Source organism: Pleurodeles waltl, chromosome 8 (genome assembly GCF_031143425.1).
Source record: "Pleurodeles waltl isolate 20211129_DDA chromosome 8, aPleWal1.hap1.20221129, whole genome shotgun sequence".
In the NCBI taxonomy this organism is placed as follows: Eukaryota; Metazoa; Chordata; class Amphibia; order Caudata; family Salamandridae; genus Pleurodeles; species Pleurodeles waltl.
The window spans coordinates 1,260,489,345-1,260,509,957 of record NC_090447.1 but is presented as its reverse complement, the minus strand read 5'-3'; the positions used below and the strand labels follow the sequence as shown (position 1 = coordinate 1,260,509,957).

Sequence of the window (20,613 nt, the reverse complement as noted above, 5' to 3'; positions counted from 1 at the left end):
GCTTGTCCTGGGGAAAGCGTCGCTGGAGCAGTTTTCTTCTGAAGGAGGGAGACAGGCCGGTAGGGCTAGGGCCAAAGCAGTTGGTGTCTCCGTCTTCTCTGCAGGGTTTTTCAGCTCAGCAGTCCTCTTCTTTGTAAGTTGCGGGAATCTGATTTCTTAGGTTCAGGGGAGCCCCTAAATACAGAATTTAGGGGTGTGTTTAGGTCAGGGAGGGCAGTAGCCAATGGCTACTAGCCCTGAGGGTGGCTAAACCCTCTTAGTGCCTCCTCCCAAGGGGAGGGGGTCACATTCCTATCCCTATTGGGGGGATCCTCCATCTGCAAGATGGAGGATTCCTAAAAGTCAGTCACTTCAGCTCAGGTTGCCTTAGGGGCTGTCCTGACTGGTCAGTGGTGACTCCTTGTTTTTCTCATTATCTCCTCTGGCCTTGCCGCCAAAAGTGGGGCCGTGGCCGGAGGGGGCGGGCAACTCCACTAGCTGGAATGCCCTGTGGTGCTGGAACAAAGGGGGTGAGCCTTTGAGGCTCACCGCCAGGTGTTACAGCTCCTGCCTGGGGGAGGTGATAGCATCTCCACCCAGTGCAGGCTTTGTTACTAGCCACAGAGTGACAAAGGCACTCTCCCCATGTGGCCAGCAACATGTCTCGGGGTGGCAGGCTGCTGGAACCAGTCAGCCTACACAGGTAGTCGGATAAGGTTTCAGGGGGCACCTCTAAGGTGCCCTCTGAGGTGTATTTTACAATAAAATGTACACTGGCATCAGTGTGCATTTATTGTGCTGAGAAGTTTACCAAACTTCCCTGTTTTCAGTGTAGCCATTATGGTGCTGTGGAGTTCGTGTTAGACTCCCAGACCATATACTCTTACGGCTACTGTAAAGAAATGGCTCCCTGTTGCAGTTACCCCCCACTTTTTGCCTGATACTGATGCTGACTTGACTGAGAAGTGTGCTGGGACCCTGCTAACCAGGCCCCAGCACCAGTGTTCTTTCACCTAAAATGTACCATTGTCTCCACAATTGGCACAACCCTGGCACCCAGGTAAGTCCCTTGTAACTGGTACCCCTGGTACCAAGGGCCCTGATGCCAGGGAAGGTCTCTAAGGGCTGCAGCATGTCTTATGCCACCCTAGGGACCCCTCACTCAGCACAGACACACTGCTTGCCAGCTTGTGTATGCTGGTGGGGAGAAAATGACTAAGTCGACATGGCACTCCCCTCAGGGTGCCATGCCAACCTCACACTGCCTGTGGCATAGGTAAGTCACCCCTCTAGCAGGCCTTACAGCCCTAAGGCAGGGTGCACTATACCACCGGTGAGGGCATATGTGCATGAGCACTATGCCCCTACAGTGTCTAAGCAAAACCTTAGATATTGTAAGTGCAGGGTAGCCATAAGAGTATATGGGCTGGGAGTCTGTCAAAAACGAACTCCACAGCTCCATAATGGCTACACTGAATACTGGGAAGTTTGGTGTAAGGAAATGCCTCCTTGGCATGGTTGCCCCCTGACTTTTTGCCTTTGCTGATGCTATGTTTACAATTGAAAGTGTGCTGAGGCCTGCTAACCAGGCCCCAGCACCAGTGTTCTTTCCCTAACCTGTACTTTTGTATCCACAATTGGCAGACCCTGGCATCCAGATAAGTCCCTTATAACTGGTACTTCTAGTACCAAGGGCCCTGATGCCAAGGAAGGTCTCTAAGGGCTGCAGCATGTCTTATGCCACCCTGGAGACCTCTCACTCAGCACAGACACACTGCTTGCCAGCTTGTGTGTGCTAGTGAGGACAAAACGAGTAAGTCGACATGGCACTCCCCTCAGGGTGCCATGCCAGCCTCTCACTGCCTATGCAGTATAGGTAAGACACCCCTCTAGCAGGCCTTACAGCCCTAAGGCAGGGTGCACTATACCATAGGTGAGGGTACCAGTGCATGAGCATGGTACCCCTACAGTGTCTAAACAAAACCTTAGACATTGTAAGTGCAGGGTAGCCATAAGAGTATATGGTCTGGGAGTCTGTCAAACACGAACTCCACAGCACCATAATGGCTACACTGAAAACTGGGAAGTTTGGTATCAAACTTCTCAGCACAATAAATGCACACTGATGCCAGTGTACATTTTATTGTAAAATACACCACAGAGGGCACCTTAGAGGTGCCCCCTGAAACTTAACCGACTGTCTGTGTAGGCTGACTAGTTCCAGCAGCCTGCCACACCAGAGACATGTTGCTGGCCCCATGGGGAGAGTGCCTTTGTCACTCTGAGGCCAGTAACAAAGCCTGCACTGGGTGGAGATGCTAACACCTCCCCCAGGCAGGAGCTGTAACACCTGGCGGTGAGCCTCAAAGGCTCACCCCTTTGTCACAGCCCAGCAGGGCACTCCAGCTTAGTGGAGTTGCCCGCCCCCTCCGGCCACGGCCCCCACTTTTGGCGGCAAGGCTGGAGGGAACAAAGAAAGCAACAAGGAGGAGTCACTGACCAGTCAGGACAGCCCCTAAGGTGTCCTGAGCTGAAGTGACTCTAACTTTTAGAAATCCTCCATCTTGCAGATGGAGGATTCCCCCAATAGGGTTAGGATTGTGACCCCCTCCCCTTGGGAGGAGGCACAAAAAGGGTGTACCCACCCTCAGGGCTAGTAGCCATTGGCTACTAACCCCCCAGACCTAAACACGCCCTTAAATTTAGTATTTAAGGGCTACCCTGAACCCTAGAAAATTAGATTCCTGCAACTACAAGAAGAAGGACTGCCTAGCTGAAAACCCCTGCAGAGGAAGACCAGAAGACGACAACTGCCTTGGCTCCAGAAACTCACCGGCCTGTCTCCTGCCTTCCAAAGATCCTGCTCCAGCGACGCCTTCCAAAGGGACCAGCGACCTCGACATCCTCTGAGGACTGCCCCTGCTTCGAAAAGACAAGAAACTCCCGAGGACAGCGGACCTGCTCCAAGAAAAGCTGCAACTTTGTTTCCAGCAGCTTTAAAGAACCCTGCAAGCTCCCCGCAAGAAGCGTGAGACTTGCAACACTGCACCCGGCGACCCCGACTCGGCTGGTGGCGATCCAACACCTCAGGAGGGACCCCAGGACTACTCTAAGACTGTGAGTACAAAAACCTGTCCCCCCTGAGCCCCCACAGCGCCGCCTGCAGAGGGAATCCCGAGGCTTCCCCCTGACCGCGACTCTTTGAATCCTAAGTCCCGACACCTGGGAGAGACCCTGCACCCGCAGCCCCCAGGACCAGCAGGACCGAACTTTCACTGGAGGAGTGACCCCCAGGAGTCCCTCTCCCTCGACCAAGTGGAGGTTTCCCCGAGGAACCCCCCCCTTGCCTGCCTGCAGCGCTGAAGAGATCCCTAGATCTCCCATTGACTTCCATTACAAACCCGACGCTTGTTTCTACACTGCACCCGGCCGCCCCCGCGCTGCTGAGGGTGAAATTTCTGTGTGGGCTTGTGTCCCCCCCCGGTGCCCTACAAAACCCCCCTGGTCTGCCCTCCGAAGACGCGGGTACTTACCTGCAAGCAGACCGGAACCGGGGCACCCCCTTCTCTCCATTTCGCCTATGTGTTTTGGGCACCACTTTGAACTCTGCACCTGACCGGCCCTGAGCTGCTGGTGTGGTGACTTTGGGGTTGCTCTGAACCCCCAACGGTGGGCTACCTTGGACCAAGAACTAAGCCCTGTAAGTGTCTTACTTACCTGGTTAACCTAACAAATACTTACCTCCCCTAGGAACTGTGAAAATTGCACTGTGTCCACTTTTAAAACAGCTATTTGTGAATAACTTGAAAAGTATACATGCAATTTTGATGATTTGAAGTTCCTAAAGTACTTACCTGCAATACCTTTCGAATGAGATATTACATGTAGAATTTGAACCTGTGGTTCTTAAAATAAACTAAGAAAAGATATTTTTCTATACAAAAACCTATTGGCTGGATTTGTCTCTGAGTGTGTGTACCTCATTTATTGTCTATGTGTATGTACAACAAATGCTTAACACTACTCCTTGGATAAGCCTACTGCTCGACCACACTACCACAAAATAGAGCATTAGTATTATCTATTTTTACCACTATTTTACCTCTAAGGGGAACCCTTGGACTCTGTGCATGCTATTCCTTACTTTGAAATAGCACATACAGAGCCAACTTCCTACATTTGGTATCAAACTTCTCAGAATAATAAACCCACACTGATGCCAGTGTTGGATTTATTAAAAAATGCACACAGAGTGCATCTTAGAGATGCACCCTGTATTTTACCCAATTGTTCAGTGCAGGACTTACTGGTCTGTGCCAGCCTGCTGCTGAGACGAGTTTCTGACCTCATGCGGTGAGAGCTTTTGTGCTCTCTGAGGACAGAAACAAAGCCTGCTCTGGGTGGAGGTGCTTCACACCTCCCCCCTGCAGGAACTGTAACACCTAGCAGTGAGCTTCAAAGCTGTGCCAGAGAGCAAAGGGTCTAACCCTGGGTGGTGGGTGAGTGGGGGGGTTGAGATTAGTGTCTGATGGTGGCAGGCTGGCTAAAACTAGTCCGTTCCCACACGGGTCGTTGGTATGTTTTCAGGGGCCAACTCTAAGGTATCCTCTGGGTGCATGTATTAATAAATCCATCACTGGCATCAGTGAGGGTTTATTAATACGAGATGTTGGATTCCACACATCCCTTTTTTAAGTGAAGTCATCATGTAGCCAGGAAACCCGTAGTGACCAGTGTCCAGTACATGTACTTAAAACTTTTCTTATTGACTGTCACACTTGATAAAGTGGACTGGAGTTCCTGATTTACCTATTGAGGGAAAACCCTTGAGTCGATAGAAATTATATAATCGCAATTAATAACCCTTGGCTGTTAAACAGCAATACTTCGATTATTGTATGAAGTTGTGGTTGGAGAAGGCCCAGTACAACGAAACAGTATTTTGATATTCTTCTGTGTCAACTATAAGTGGATAGGAACCTTCTTTAGAATGGGTAGTAAATCACACTTATTGTTTATCGTACTCTTTAAATTATGCACAGTGCAATTTAAGTTAGCCATTCCCTTGCAAGGAACCTGCCAACAGGATCCTCCTCCATGGCGATGTGACAATTTTTTGAAAGAATGTACAACTTATTTTACGCTGTTTTTGTCCACTTTATGCAGGCTTGTGAGCTTTTTTTTTTTTTTTTTTTTTTTTTTTTTTTTTTTATAGTTTCTTTTTTTTGTTCTCATCCTACGTAGCCCTAACCTCCCAAAATATAAGGCTGGCATGGTGTATCGCCGTAACTACGCACAGTAGATATTTGTTAAGCTGTTATCAATTTTATAAAAGTGGCCTTGGTAATCAGAAAACGCTATGAAGATCTATGTAATTAACTTTTGGTTGATATTGTGCACTAAACCGGGTGAAATTTCTTACAAATTCCTTGATTAGTGATTTTTAAATATATTTAACTGCCCAGTGCTCATTTTATGTACTGTATTAGCTATGTTTTTACTCATATGGCAAATGCTGAATAAAGATTGACAGACTGATTACTAGGATTCATGTAATGCAAATGTGTCAATTAACGTGTCGCTTTGTTTTACTTCAGGAAAGAACGACATGCCTGTCTTTGCTTTGCCGCTGCTTCTACAAAAGGATTCCTGTTTCCAGAAGGTTTTCGAACATTCTTTTGTTTGGAAATTCGAATGCTTGCAGTGTGGCTTCAAAAGTCAAGATCAGTAAGCATATTGGAGAAATTATTCCCAAATGTTGCATGAAGTTATTCAGTTTTTTTGGCAATCTTTTGTTAGAAAATAAAATGTATTCTCTATTATAGTAGTATTTTGGAATTAGTAGTTGGTCAGACAACGGTTTCTCTCTTAAAGAACAGCTAAAATGTGTATCATTCTCAAAATGTGAAAGTTGCGTGGCGCTTTTTTTTTTTTTTTGGTTGATTAGTATAGAGATGATTCTTTTAGATTTACTAATGGGAATCCTACTGCATGCCTGGAGCCCAGTTTCTACTTCCTGCAAAATAAATGCATTTGAAATAAATGCAGTTTTTGAGTTGTTGCATTAGAAAACCACTTAATATGTAAAAACCAGTCTTCGCCAAATAAACAGTTTTTTTGGGCTTTTGCAAGAGAGATAGTCCATCAGCAGCTTTTTGAAATATCTGTAATATTACTGGACTTACCCAAGGCTGAGAGTCATTGTGCCTTTTTATATAGCACATGTCTGGAAACTCAGACACTGTTTTTCAACGGGAATCTTACTTTTAGCTTTCTAGGCGCTTTACAGTGTGTTGCAGACACTACATGCAGGTGTACCCAAGAGAGCGGGTATCAGGTTTTTCTTTCAACCAAAAAATGGTCTGTGGCTGGAAAAATGTTAGTCACCAAAGTTTTGGATGGGGCTTAAAAGGGATTCTAGCATGTCAGTACATTACCGTTGGTAATGTCTGTTGATGGTGTTTATTATGAAATTAAATGTGGAGATAAACCTGTGTGGTGCAAACCTCATTTTTAGATTGAGCACGTGAGAGCATGCGCTCTCGCAACTCTTGTGTTCAATAATGTTCTTGCCGTTTTGCTGCTGTCAACAGTTGCCACGGCAAATCCCAAGGCTGAGGAAAATGATTTGCAGTGAAGGGAGAGGGAAAGGAGCAGTGTGATAAGGTCAAACCCTGGCTATAGTGTTTGTTAACTTTGTCAGTTATCTAGGCAGCTTGACACAGAGCCTACCACAATGCAAGCCTGGGTTTCCCATGTTGCTTAAGTAAATGCACAATTTTTACTTTAAATTTCTGTAACCAAATACCTCTTTTTGTATGGTCACCCCTAGGTTTTTCAACTGGTGCTGTTGGTTTTTTTATTCAGTGCACTGACGCCTGCTAACCAGACCTAGGTCCCAATGCCCGACCCTAAAATATATGGCTGTACCCTATTGGAAATAGCTAACTTAGCTGTAAGTCTCTAGAAAAGTAAGTACCCTGGCACCCATGGCATAAAAGTTAGAGAGGTACCCCAATGCTGCAGCACTGGTTGTGCCACCTTGAAAGTCCCTCATAACCCTCCCCTCACTTCAGACTGGTAGAGTAGTTGTGCTTTGCTAGCCTGATGCAAAGCCGCTACTTCCCCTGTACATCTGTGTAAGGTGTGTAAGTCACCCCTCTTGCAAGGCCTATCGAGTCCTAAGGCAGGACGCAACATATGACACAGGCAGGACATATATTTTAAATATTCTGACAGTAACATGCAAAACAGAGTTTACTGTGAAAAGACTTGGTCGCTCAATGTGCAAGCACAGGGTTACACATTGACCATGCAGCTGTGCTAACACCTGAAAGGTATGACTAAAGTGGGCACTTCGAGGTATCAAACAGCTTGTTACATTATGCTCGACTTGTATCTCAAGTCGAGGTTAGTGCAACTTGTTGCAGTGTGTAGCTCTTACAAGGCTGCCAATTTGTTGCCTTTAAAAACTCCTATATCTTTCCGGGCACACATGGAGCCTGTTTCACAAGACAGCTTTTTGCCCTCCTAAAGAGATGTGCTAACGACTTGCAGGAAGGAGAACAGTGAGGGATTGCAGGCTGGGGAGGTGTTACTGCCCCCTGCAGGAAGCCACTTGAGCTATATCCCAAAAAGGCAGGCTAGGAAAGAGATGCTGTCTTTGAAGGGCAAATATGTAATATTAAGGAGGCGGGGGCTCCCCCTTTGTTTAGACTGACTGACATGCTGGCATGGAGAGCAGAGAGGGAAACCAGATACCACATCAGTTTCCCCAGAAGTGTGTAACCCTGAGGTAGCCACACCCCAGGGGTGGGCTAGTGAGGTCTGAACACCAAGAGAGGGGTCACACCATCTTTGGAGGGGCAGAATTGTGCCTTCTGGCATAGCTAGTTTCCACACTGCACAGGAAGTGGGCACCAGGTGGGAGGGAACCTGGTAGTCCACTGGCTACTAATTCCATCCTGCCCTCTGGGCACTTTCTGAGCATAAAGGGAGCACTCCTGGCATCTAGACCTCAGATCTCAACTGACCACGAAGAGGGAACGAAGGAGGAGTGCTTGCTGCACCGAGACACCAGCAGAGAGAGGCTGCACCATTGAAGACTGTACCTGCTGCATCCTGTGGCTAGCGAAGAGAGGGATTGTGTCTTCCTTGTCCTGCTCAAGGAGGAGCCATCTCCAGAGCCCACTCAAGCCAAAAAACTTCAAGGGCCAGTCAACTGGCATCCTGTTCGCAGCAGAGGGCAGACAGCTGAGAAAAGCTGCTGAGGCAAGTTGATAGCCCAAAGTCTTCAAGCTGCTACCACCGAAGGTGTGCACCACCAGGGACAAAAGACAATGCAAGAGTTGCACCTGAGTTCACTGAGCCAGGGAGTGCAGTTGGAGAGCTCGTTGGTGACTCAGAAGGCTAGTTATCAACCCTGTAAGGATTTGCCTGTGACCGTGACACGGGGTGACTGGTAGTACAGTGGCTAACGGATGTTGGCCAGACCTGGGAGGTCTTTTGGGGCGTAGACCCCGCAACCAGGACCCCTTCACCATCTTCGTGGACCGAGGAGTGCTTGCAGAAAGAGCGCCTCTGTCCACTCCTCCCACATCATCCACTGCATCCTTGGAGCATCTTCAGCATACTTCATCTTTTGCATCAGGACAACTCCATAGTAATTAATTTCAATGCAGATGAAGTGCCTGGAACTGTTGAACTGCTTCTTTTGTGGAGGTAACTATTTCTAAGGACCTGACTAGCTCCCTGCTTGAGGTGTTTGCCCCAAGTACTTCTACCCAACCACATCAATGCTTACCCAAATTTGCCAAGGTTTGTTCACGGTTGAAGGACAATGCATTTTTTAAAATTATTTCTTGTAAAATCCATGTCTCTGGAATCTTCCGGTGGATCTTTTTTGTTGTACTGCCCAAATTCTAATAAAATAGTCTATTTTTATAAATTGGTGCAGTGTAGATTTCTTCAATTGTTTTGGTCTTGTTTAAATGTTTAACACTTGATCCTGTGTGTAAGCCATGCTGCTCAGTGCCACAGCTACCGAGGGTTTGACATACAAAACCTACTGGACCTTAAAAAGTTTCACTAGTCTATTACACTGTGAGGTCACACAACCACACCATTAAGTACACCCCATTTTCTCACAATTTCCATTTTCACAGCAGCTGCCAGTAATTAATTCTCTGCTGTCAAGTCCAATCAGCTCATCCATGTTAAAGAAGGAACTGTTTCCTTATTAACTTCTCAATGATCACTATAGTCTTTTCCCATCGTTGACCACATTTTGAAAGTAGAGTAGCAGCAAAAGAAAACCCCTGTCGCATCAATTAAAGTGATTCCTCACCTTTCATAGAATAAAGTATATTTCACCTTTTGTGAACATAATTAAACAAGACAAGGCGTTGTAAGCAGGATGTCCTGCCATAACCAAGGCAGCCTAGCGCTGCAGTGTTGATTTCTTTCAAAGATTTGTATGACTTTTTTTATCCTGTGTTTATTATTATTTTTTTATTTTTTTTCCTCTTTCTTTCCCCTGAGGTTCAATTTCAATTACTTGCACACTGGTGCTCTGAAATGTGAGCTCTGTTGGGAGGGGAATTTAGAGCACATTGATTTAATTGATTAACAGTTGATAGGTTCAGTGTGCTTTTGAAAAACACTAATATATTGCCATTCATCAATAGTAAAGCACTGTAGCTTTCTGCAGATAAACACCCTCTCAATAAATTCTATACAAGATGGGAGTGTTTATTGAACGGGTAGCCCAAGGCAAGAGGGTAGTAATGGTGTTAGAACACTATACCATTCAACCTACCTGTGGAAAAATGTTCTAACTTAGAGGGGAAAACAAAAAATGGAGTGTTGAAATGGGTCTGTGCCAACTGTTCTTGGTCCTCTCCTATTTGCATATTGTAACATTGTTTATTTTCCACAGGACCCTCCTCAATAGTCAAATGGGGCATGATTCCAGACCACTTTTTATTTTAAAAAATAAATAAAATAAAAAAGTGTATATATTTATGTCGAAGTGTGAGAACGGGGAATACAAGATCTTGTTAGCCAGTAGGCTGCAATGCAAGACCTAGTAGAAAAAAACTGGGACTGTGCCTTTAAGAACCTGACAGTACTCCCGTAACTCACCATGCTTCCCTGGTGACAGTCAATGTCAACTTACATCTCTGAAAATATAGCAAACCTTTTAATTGTTGCAACTGGATGCCCAGAACGTAGTGTGCGTGCACCATCCTCAGAAGGAATAGCCACCTTTATGATCCACATTTGTAGTCAAATTAATGTCAGCTGGAGGCCAACATTAAGCTTAAACGGATTTACATATTCCGTTGCACTTCATTTGAGTTCTGGTTTAGTTTGCAAGGAAGTGTCTTTGGAAACTTTAATTTGTTAGTTACATTTCCTAATAGTTTTCCCATCGACAGGACAGTGTCACATTGTGGCAATTCTGAATCTTGTGAACTACAAACACTTGAACTTTAGAAAGTTTTCATCTGATTCATTTTCAAGTTCTGTGCAGTTGGCATTGTTACATTGTCAGCCGATGTTTGTCTTTACCACTTTTTGATCTGTGCTAAGGAATCATTGTTCTTCAGTTTCTTGATGGGTAGCTGACTGAGACAAGTTCAGCAACATGGTTGATCGCACCATCATTGGTAACTGTGAAAGGTAGACTAGTCTGTTAGATAGCATAGACACCATGATATAGCATTACTGTGTCCACATACACCAGTCATATTTCTTTTCTCAGGTAGCTGTGGCACTATCATCTCTTGTGCCTTTCATCCCCAACACTGCCATAGGATCTTGATGAGCTGGAACTCATTCTTCAATCCAAATCCCTCTACCTCAAGTTCACAACCTGAAGCAGCCAGTCAGTTGCTTAATACAGTATTGGATTTGTAGTCTGGTTTAGTCTGCCCTGGTCATGCTGCAAATCCTGCAGCAAAGCAATAAATTTTTGACCATGTGGATTTCTCATCTTGGCAGGTGTGGTATATGCATTTTGACGCTGAGCAGCCTCTCATAAGTTTAGTCTTGGCTTATGATGTAAAGTTTTGTTGTAGACTCATGAGCCACCATTATATTGAAACTTTGCCCTCAATGGTAATTTTAATGTACCATTAATCCTCACCCACTCCATTTGACCAGGGCTTAAAGAGGTGTGTGAATTAGAGACTTACTTCGACCTTAATAAGTACCTCTCCTTATACGTTACAGATAGAAGCTGGCTCTCAAGCAGAATGAAATGTATGAATGCTGCCAACCTCTACTAAGTGGGCCAACATGGTCCAAATATGTGATTTTGAAGGGATGCACTACTTTTTCCATTTGAGGTTGTTGAGGGTCTCACCATTGTAGAATGTTACATTTTTGGAGAGATTTTTCCATTGCAGTAGATATTGCTTTCTTGGCTTAGCATCAGTGGCCACCAATAGTTGTCCTTTGAGATGCATAATGTTGCAGACACTCTAGCAGGCGCAGAGGTTGTTCCTTTATGAGAGCTTTTGTTTGGTTTAATCGGTGAGATTCTTTTTGTATGTGGTCTGTTTTAGGAATATTGACTTTAGGGATTCCATCTTGTCCCAAGAAGAAATTATACTACTCTGTAAAGCCTTGAGGCAGGTCGTTTTGACTGTGTGATGATTAACCTGCAGTGTGTATATCCTGGTCAGTTTTGGTTTTTGACAGGGTTATGCCTGCTATTTAGCAGAATTCCAATCCGCCTCAGCAGCAGAATTTCCTGTAAAGGGAATCCCCTCAGTTTGGTTTGCCAGCGTGTACGTAACCCCCCCCCCCCCCCCCCCCCAATGGAAGTTCTACCTGGAGGACAGCTTTCTAAGCTCAGTGCTGCTTGATTTTGAATAGTTCTTGTGAAATTTAGTAATCAATGCTTTCCTAGTGTTTGAACATAGTCTGATACATTATCCTGTCAACTGTGATATAAACTGATTTATCCGTTTTCTGGAAGGCTAAGAGCAGTGCATTTAATTCTGCAATTTGTGTGGTTGAGTCATCTCAGGGTTTTGTGTTTGTGCACGTGATTTTTCAATCCTGAGCCATTACATTTCCCTCTTACAACCTGCTGATGTCTTTGTATTTCTCTTAGGATGTGTATATTCATCTTTCTAGTCCTTTCTGGTAACTATAGGATTGATTCATAATGTGGTAAATATATTCTGCCAATATTGAGGAATCCTTTTTATACCTCGATTTCTTGAAAAAGACTAGGAGGCTTAGACACTGTCCACATTTTTCCATCAACCCAAAGTGAGTAATGTTCTTTCACTGGATAATTCTTATGTAATGTAGCCAGATTTATAGAACATGAACCTATGACCAGTTAGGATATCCAGGCACTATGTAGGAGTGGCGATCTTGGGAATCACTCTAATAGCCAGGTCTTTAGCTTCTTGTAGAAGATTGTGAGTGAATGAGATGTTCTGATGTCTAATTGGATGGTGTTCTTGGTTTTTCCTGTTAGATAGGAGAAGCAGCGTCCTCTAGATCTACTTTGCAAGTTCTCTGTGTCCGGGGTTAGAGCAAGGGTGATAGGCAAGAGTATTGAGGTTGGTTGGTGGAAGTTCAAGAACATTAACTTTTTTTGTCTACATGTTTTAAATGTTTTTTTTGTCAATGTATCAACATATGAGACTACAGACATCTCACTGACATCGTATAAATCCAAATTGTATTCTGCCTTGAGAGAAGAATGTTAAATATGATCCTGGTGCTAGATTTTTTTGTTATTAATCTGTTGTTATGTTTGTCTGTACAGCGTATGTTTTGCAATTCGGGTACAAATTGAGATAGTCCAGTACTAGTCTCCAGCACTTATCAGACTTTAAAATTTGACAAAGTAAGCTCTTCGATGATCGGCAGGGAATTACAAGAAAGGGAGTTGTTTTAAAAATACAAAATGTATGGTATTGAAGTAGTAATGTGTACGTTCGATGGCATATGTTGCTGCAGATACACATGTTTGGCACAGTCCGCTGCCTGGTGTTGGGCTCGGAGTATTACAAGTTGTTTTTCTTCGAAGAAGTCTTTTTGGTCACGGGACCGAAGGACTCCTCCCTCTTTGGCTCCATTGCGCATGGGCGTCGACTCCATCTTAGATTGTTTTTTTCCGCTGTCGGGTTCGGACGTATTCCTTTTCGCTCCGTGTTTCGGTTCGGAAAGTTAGTCAGAATCTCGGAAGAAAGCGTCGGTATTGTTCCGTTCGGTATCGGGATAGTTAGGTACATCGACACCGATCATCGGAAGACTTTGGGGCAGTTTCGATCCCCCATCGGGGCCTGGTCGGCCCGACCGCGTGCGACATCGAAGCCGATGGAACGGACCCCGTTTCGTTTCTGCCCAAAATGTCACAGTAAGTATCCTTATACAGATCAGCACTTGGTCTGTAACTTGTGCTTGTCCCCCGAGCACAAGGAGGATACCTGTGAAGCCTGTCGAGCCTTCCGGTCCAGAAAAACACTCCGGGACCGAAGAGCCAGGCGTCACCAAATGGCGTCCACGTCGACAAAACAACGTTTCGACGACGAAGAGGAAACATTCTCGGTTCCGGAATCAGAATCCGGAGACTCCGACGTCGAACAACAGCAACAAACTGTGAGTAAGACGTCAAAGTAAATCCATCGACAAACCGAAAGCCCAGGGGACGCCACTGCCAACAGGCCATGGCTCGACCCATAAATCAGGCGACCCGTCGAAGGGGCCGAAAAAGGGCACGCCCATAGCGAAGACACCCGACTCCGGTCGAGGGACCGCCATGGAGCAACCTCGGAGCCGAGAAAGCGGCTCCGAGAGACAAAAACAAGATACCGGCACCGAAAAACATCGGCACCGAGAATCCATGCCGAAAGGAACAAAAATTCTGTCGGTGCCGAAACCAAAAAAAAAGATTCTCTCTCGGCGCCGAAAAATACCACACCTTCATCCTACTCAGAGGAACAAGGACTAAGTGGCCAAATGCACAAATTTGGACAAGAGCTCCAAAGTGTAGAATCGGACTACACACAAAAGAGACTGTGCATCCAGCAAGATACAGGGAAGATATCAACCCTTCCCCCAATCATGAGGAAAAGAAGGATCGGACTTCCAAAGGATGACACACAACCACAAGCCAAAGTGGTTAAAAAAGTCACGCCTCCGCCCTCTCCTCCACAGGCATCGCCGGCACAAACACCGCCACAAATGCACTCACCAGCGCAAACTACCATAAGTCATGACGATCAGGATCAAGACGCTTGGGACCTGTATGACACCCCAGTGCCGGACAATGATCCCGAGTCATACCCCACAAAGCCGTCACCGCCAGAGGACAGTACCTCATACTCGCAACTGGTGGCTAGGGCTGCAGACTTCCACAATGTCCAACTGCATTCCGATCCTATAGAGGATGATTTCTTATTTAACACCCTCTCGGCTACACATAGCCAATATCAATGTCTCCCAATGCTACCAGGGATGTTACGGCACGCAAAACAAATTTTTGAGGAGCCCGTAAAATCAAGAGCCATCACCCCAAGGGTGGATAAAAAATACAAACCACCACCCACAGACCCAGTGTTTATTACTTCGCAGTTACCACCCGACTCTGTGGTAGTAGGGGCAGCTCGCAAAAGAGCAAATTCACATACATCTGGCGACGCCCCACCTCCGGACAAAGAAAGCCGAAAATTTGACGCGGCAGGGAAAAGAGTGGCGTCACAGGCAGCCAACCAGTGGCGCATCGCAAATTCACAAGCGCTGCTGGCCAGATATGACCGCGCACACTGGGACGAGATGCAACTTCTCGTAGACCATCTTCCCCAGGAATACCAAAAAAGGGCGCAGCAAATAGTGGAGAGGGACAAACGATCTCAAACAATCAAATCCGCTCTTCACTAGACGCAGCCGATACTGCAGCAAGAACAGTCAACACTGCTGTCACCATAAGGAGACACGCTTGGCTACGCACTTCAGGCTTCAAACCTGAAATCCAGCAGGCTGTCCTTAATATGCCCTTCAACGAGAAACAACTGTTTGGCTCAGAAGTGGATACAGCCATTGAAAAACTTAAAAAGGACACAGACACGGCCAAAGCCATGGGCGCACTCTACTCCCCGCAGAGCAGAGGCTCTTTCAGAAAAACTCCATTTAGAGGGGGGTTTCGTGGCCAACCCACAGACACCACCAGCCAACAATCAAGAACCACACCATATCAGGGTTCCTTCCAAAGGGGAGGTTTCAGGGGATATCGGGGGGGTCAATTCCCAAGGAGTAGGGGAAGATTCCAGACTCCAAAAACACCTCCACCTAAACAGTGACTTTCAAGTCACGCAACCCCTTCACTCAACACCAGTGGGGGGAAGACTAAGCCAATTCTACCAATCTTGGCAACAGATTACAACAGACAATTGGGTATTAGCAATAATCCAACATGGCTATTGCATAGAATTCCACAACTTCCCACCAAACATCCCCCCTGTAAGGAAATGCCTCCTTGGCATGGTTGCCCCCTGACTTTTTGCCTTTGCTGATGCTATGTTTACAATTGAAAGTGTGCTGAGGCCTGCTAACCAGGCCCCAGCACCAGTGTTCTTTCCCTAACCTGTACTTTTGTATCCACAATTGGCAGACCCTGGCATCCAGATAAGTCCCTTGTAACTGGTACTTCTAGTACCAAGGGCCCTGATGCCAAGGAAGGTCTCTAAGGGCTGCAGCATGTCTTGTGCCACCCTGGAGACCTCTCACTCAGCACAGACACACTGCTTGCCAGCTTGTGTGTGCTAGTGAGGACAAAACGAGTAAGTCGACATGGCACTCCCCTCAGGGTGCCATGCCAGCCTCTCACTGCCTATGCAGTATAGGTAAGACACCCCTCTAGCAGGCCTTACAGCCCTAAGGCAGGGTGCACTATACCATAGGTGAGGGTACCAGTGCATGAGCATGGTACCCTGTAAGGAAATGCCTCCTTGGCATGGTTGCCCCCTGACTTTTTGCCTTTGCTGATGCTATGTTTACAATTGAAAGTGTGCTGAGGCCTGCTAACCAGGCCCCAGCACCAGTGTTCTTTCCCTAACCTGTACTTTTGTATCCACAATTGGCAGACCCTGGCATCCAGATAAGTCCCTTGTAACTGGTACTTCTAGTACCAAGGGCCCTGATGCCAAGGAAGGTCTCTAGGGGCTGCAGCATGTCTTATGCCACCCTGGAGACCTCTCACTCAGCACAGACACACTGCTTACCAGCTTGTGTGTGCTAGTGAGGGCAAAACGAGTAAGTCGACATGGCACTCCCCTCAGGGTGCCATGCCAGCCTCTCACTGCCTATGCAGTATAGGTAAGACACCCCTCTAGCAGGCCTTACAGCCCTAAGGCAGGGTGCACTATACCATAGGTGAGGGTACCAGTGCATGAGCATGGTACCCCTACAGTGTCTAAATAAAACCTTAGACATTGTAAGTGCAGGGTAGCCATAAGAGTATATGGTCTGGGAGTCTGTCAAACACGAACTCCACAGCACCATAATGGCTACACTGAAAACTGGGAAGTTTGGTATCAAACTTCTCAGCACAATAAATGCACACTGATGCCAGTGTACATTTTATTGTAAAATACACCACAGAGGGCACCTTAGAGGTGCCCCCTGAAACTTAACCGACTATCTGTGTAGGCTGACTAGTTTTAGCAGCCTGCCACAAACCGAGACATGTTGCTGGCCCCATGGGGAGAGTGCCTTTGTCACTCTGAGGCCAGTAACAAAGCCTGCACTGGGTGGAGATGCTAACACCTCTCCCAGGCAGGAATTGTCACACCTGGCGGTGAGCCTCAAAGGCTCACCTCCTTTGTGCCAACCCAGCAGGACACTCCAGCTAGTGGAGTTGCCCGCCCCCTCCGGCCAGGCCCCACTTTTGGCGGCAAGGCCGGAGAAGATAATGAGAATAACAAGGAGGAGTCACTGACCAGTCAGGACAGCCCCTAAGGTGTCCTGAGCTGAGGTGACTCTAACTTTTAGAAATCCTCCATCTTGCAGATGGAGGATTCCCCCAATAGGGTTAGGAATGTGACCCCCTCCCCTTGGGAGGAGGCACAAAGAGGGTGTACCCACCCTCAGGGCTAGTAGCCATTGGCTACTAACCCCCCAGACCTAAACACGCCCTTAAATTTAGTATTTAAGGGCTACCCTGAACCCTAGAAAATTAGATTCCTGCAACTACAAGAAGAAGGACTGCCCAGCTGAAAACCCCTGCAGCGGAAGACCAGAAGACGACAACTGCCTTGGCTCCAGAAACTCACCGGCCTGTCTCCTGCCTTCCAAAGATCCTGCTCCAGCGACGCCTTCCAAAGGGACCAGCGACCTCGACATCCTCTGAGGACTGCCCCTGCTTCGAAAAGACAAGAAACTCCCGAGGACAGCGGACCTGCTCCAAGAAAAGCTGCAACTTTGTTTCCAGCAGCTTTAAAGAACCCTGCAAGCTCCCCGCAAGAAGCGTGAGACTTGCAACACTGCACCCGGCGACCCCGACTCGGCTGGTGGCGATCCAACACCTCAGGAGGGACCCCAGGACTACTCTGATACTGTGAGTACCAAAACCTGTCCCCCCTGAGCCCCCACAGCGCCGCCTGCAGAGGGAATCCCGAGGCTTCCCCTGACCGCGACTCTTTGAACCTAAAGTCCCGACGCCTGGGAGAGACCCTGCACCCGCAGCCCCCAGGACCTGAAGGACCGGACTTTCACTGGAGGAGTGACCCCCAGGAGTCCCTCTCCCTCGCCCAAGTGGAGGTTTCCCCGAGGAATCCCCCCCTTGCCTGCCTGCAGCGCTGAAGAGATCCCGAGATCTCTCATAGACTAACATTGAAAACCCGACGCTTGTTTCTACACTGCACCCGGCCGCCCCCGCGCTGCTGAGGGTGAAATTTCTGTGTGGACTTGTGTCCCCCCCGGTGCCCTACAAAACCCCCCTGGTCTGCCCTCCGAAGACGCGGGTACTTACCTGCAAGCAGACCGGAACCGGGGCACCCCCTTCTCTCCATTCTAGCCTATGTGTTTTGGGCACCACTTTGAACTCTGCACCTGACCGGCCCTGAGCTGCTGGTGTGGTGACTTTGGGGTTGCTCTGAACCCCCAACGGTGGGCTACCTTGGACCAAGAACTGAACCCTGTAAGTGTCCTACTTACCTGGTAAAACTAACAAAAACTTACCTCCCCCAGGAACTGTGAAAATTGCACTAAGTGTCCACCTTTAAAACAGCTATTTGTCAATAACTTGAAAAGTATACATGCAATTTTGATGATTTGAAGTTCCTAAAGTACTTACCTGCAATACCTTTCGAATGAGATATTACATGTAGAATTTGAACCTGTGGTTCTTAAAATAAACTAAGAAAAGATATTTTTCTATATAAAAACCTATTGGCTGGATTTGTCTCTGAGTGTGTGTACCTCATTTATTGTCTTGTGTATGTACAACAAATGCTTAACACTACTCCTTGGATAAGCCTACTGCTCGACCACACTACCACAAAATAGAGCATTAGTATTATCTATTTTTACCACTATTTTACCTCTAAGGGGAACCCTTGGACTCTGTGCATGCTATTCCTTACTTTGAAATAGCACATACAGAGCCAACTTCCTACATTGGTGGATCAGCGGTGGGGTACAAGACTTTGCATTTGCTGGACTACTCAGCCAATACCTGATCACACGACAAATTCCAAAATTGTCATTAGAAATTGATTTTTGCAATTTGAAAAGTTTTCTAAATTCTTAAAAGACCTGCTAGGGCCTTGTGTTAAGTCCCTGTTTAGCATTTCTTTTAGAGTTTAAAAGTTTGTAAAAGTTTGAATTAGATTCTAGAACCAGTTGTAGATTCTTAAAAAGTATTCCAACTTTTAGAAGCAAAATGTCTAGCACAGATGTGACTGTGGTGGAACTCGACACCACACCTTACCTCCATCTTAAGATGAGGGAGCTAAGGTCACTCTGTAAAATAAAGAAAATAACAATGGGCCCCAAACCTACCAAAATACAGCTCCAGGAGCTTTTGGCAGAGTTTGAAAAGGCCAACCCCTCTGAGGGTGGCAACTCAGAGGAAGAGGATAGTGACTTGGAGGACAATTCCCCCCTACCAGTCCTATCTAGGGAGAACAGGGTCCCTCAAACCCTGACTCCAAAAATAATAGTCAGAGATGCTGGTTCCCTCACAGGAGAGACCAACACCTCTGAAATCACTGAGGATAGCCCCAGTGAAGAGGACATCCAGTTAGCCAGGATGGCCAAAAGATTGGCTTTGGAAAGACAGATCCTAGCCATAGAGAGGGAAAGACAAGAGATGGGCCTAGGACCCATCAATGGTGGCAGCAACATAAATAGGGTCAGAGATTCTCCTGACATGTTGAAAATCCCTAAAGGGATTGTAACTAAATATGAAGATGGTGATGACATCACCAAATGGTTCACAGCTTTTGAGAGGGCTTGTGTAACCAGAAAAGTGAACAGATCTCACTGGGGTGCTCTCCTTTGGGAAATGTTCACAGGAAAGTGTAGGGATAGACTCCTCACACTCTCTGGACAAGATGCAGAATCTTATGACCTCATGAAGGGTACCCTGATTGAGGGCTTTGGATTCTCCACTGAGGAGTACAGGATTAGGTTCAGGGGGGCTCAAAAATCCTCGAGCCAGACCTGGGTTGACTTTGTTGACTACTCAGTGAAAACACTAGATGGTTGGATTCAAGGCAGTGGTGTAAGTAATTATGATGGGCTGTACAATTTATTTGTGAAAGAACACCTGTTAAGTAATTGTTTCAATGATAAACTGCATCAGCATCTGGTAGACCTAGGACCAATTTCTCCCCAAGAATTGGGAAAGAAGGCGGACCATTGGGTCAAGACAAGGGTGTCCAAGACTTCAACAGGGGGTGACCAAAAGAAAGGGGTCACAAAGACTCCCCAGCAGAAGGGTGATGAGACAACCAAAACTAAAAATAGTAAAGAGTCTTCTACAGGCCCCCAAAAACCTGCACAGGAGGGTGGGCCCAGGGCCTCTTCACAAAACAATGGGTACAAGGGTAAAAACTTTGATCCCAAAAAGGCCTGGTGTCATAGCTGTAAACAGCATGGACACCAAACTGGAGACAAGGCCTGTCCCAAGAAAGGTTCCACTCCAAACTCCCATCCAGGTAACACTGGTATGGCTAGTCTCCAAGTGGGATCAACAGTGTGCCCAGAGCAAATCAGGGTTCACACTGAAGCTACTCTAGTTTCTGAGGGTGGGGTGGATTTAGCCACACTAGCTGTCTGGCCGCCTCACATGCAAAAATACAGACAGCAACTCTTAATTAATGGGACTAGAATAGAGGGCCTGAGGGATACAGGTGCCAGTGTCACCATGGTGACAGAGAAACTGGTTTCCCCTGGCCAATACCTGACTGGAAAAACTTACACAGTCACCAACGCTGACAATCAGAGAAAAGTACATCCCATGGCAATGGTTACTTTAGAATGGGGAGGGGTCAATGGCCTGAAACAGGTGGTGGTCTCCTCAAATATCCCAGTGGACTGTCTGCTTGGAAATGACCTGGAGTCCTCAGCATGGGCTGAGGTAGAACTAAAAACCCATGCAGC

General features: G+C 46.7%; 1 protein-coding gene across 4 annotated transcripts in view; it reads left to right on the top strand.

Annotated features, from left to right (window-relative positions):
* Positions 1-20,613, top strand: part of USPL1 (ubiquitin specific peptidase like 1) — a 357,088-nt gene that overhangs the window by 82,938 nt on the left and 253,537 nt on the right. For all 4 annotated transcript variants that reach the window (XM_069202190.1, XM_069202189.1, XM_069202188.1 and 1 more), the window contains one exon: positions 5,577-5,706. In XM_069202190.1, the coding sequence (XP_069058291.1) occupies positions 5,577-5,706 (130 nt within the window). The remainder of the gene's footprint in view (positions 1-5,576; positions 5,707-20,613) is intronic.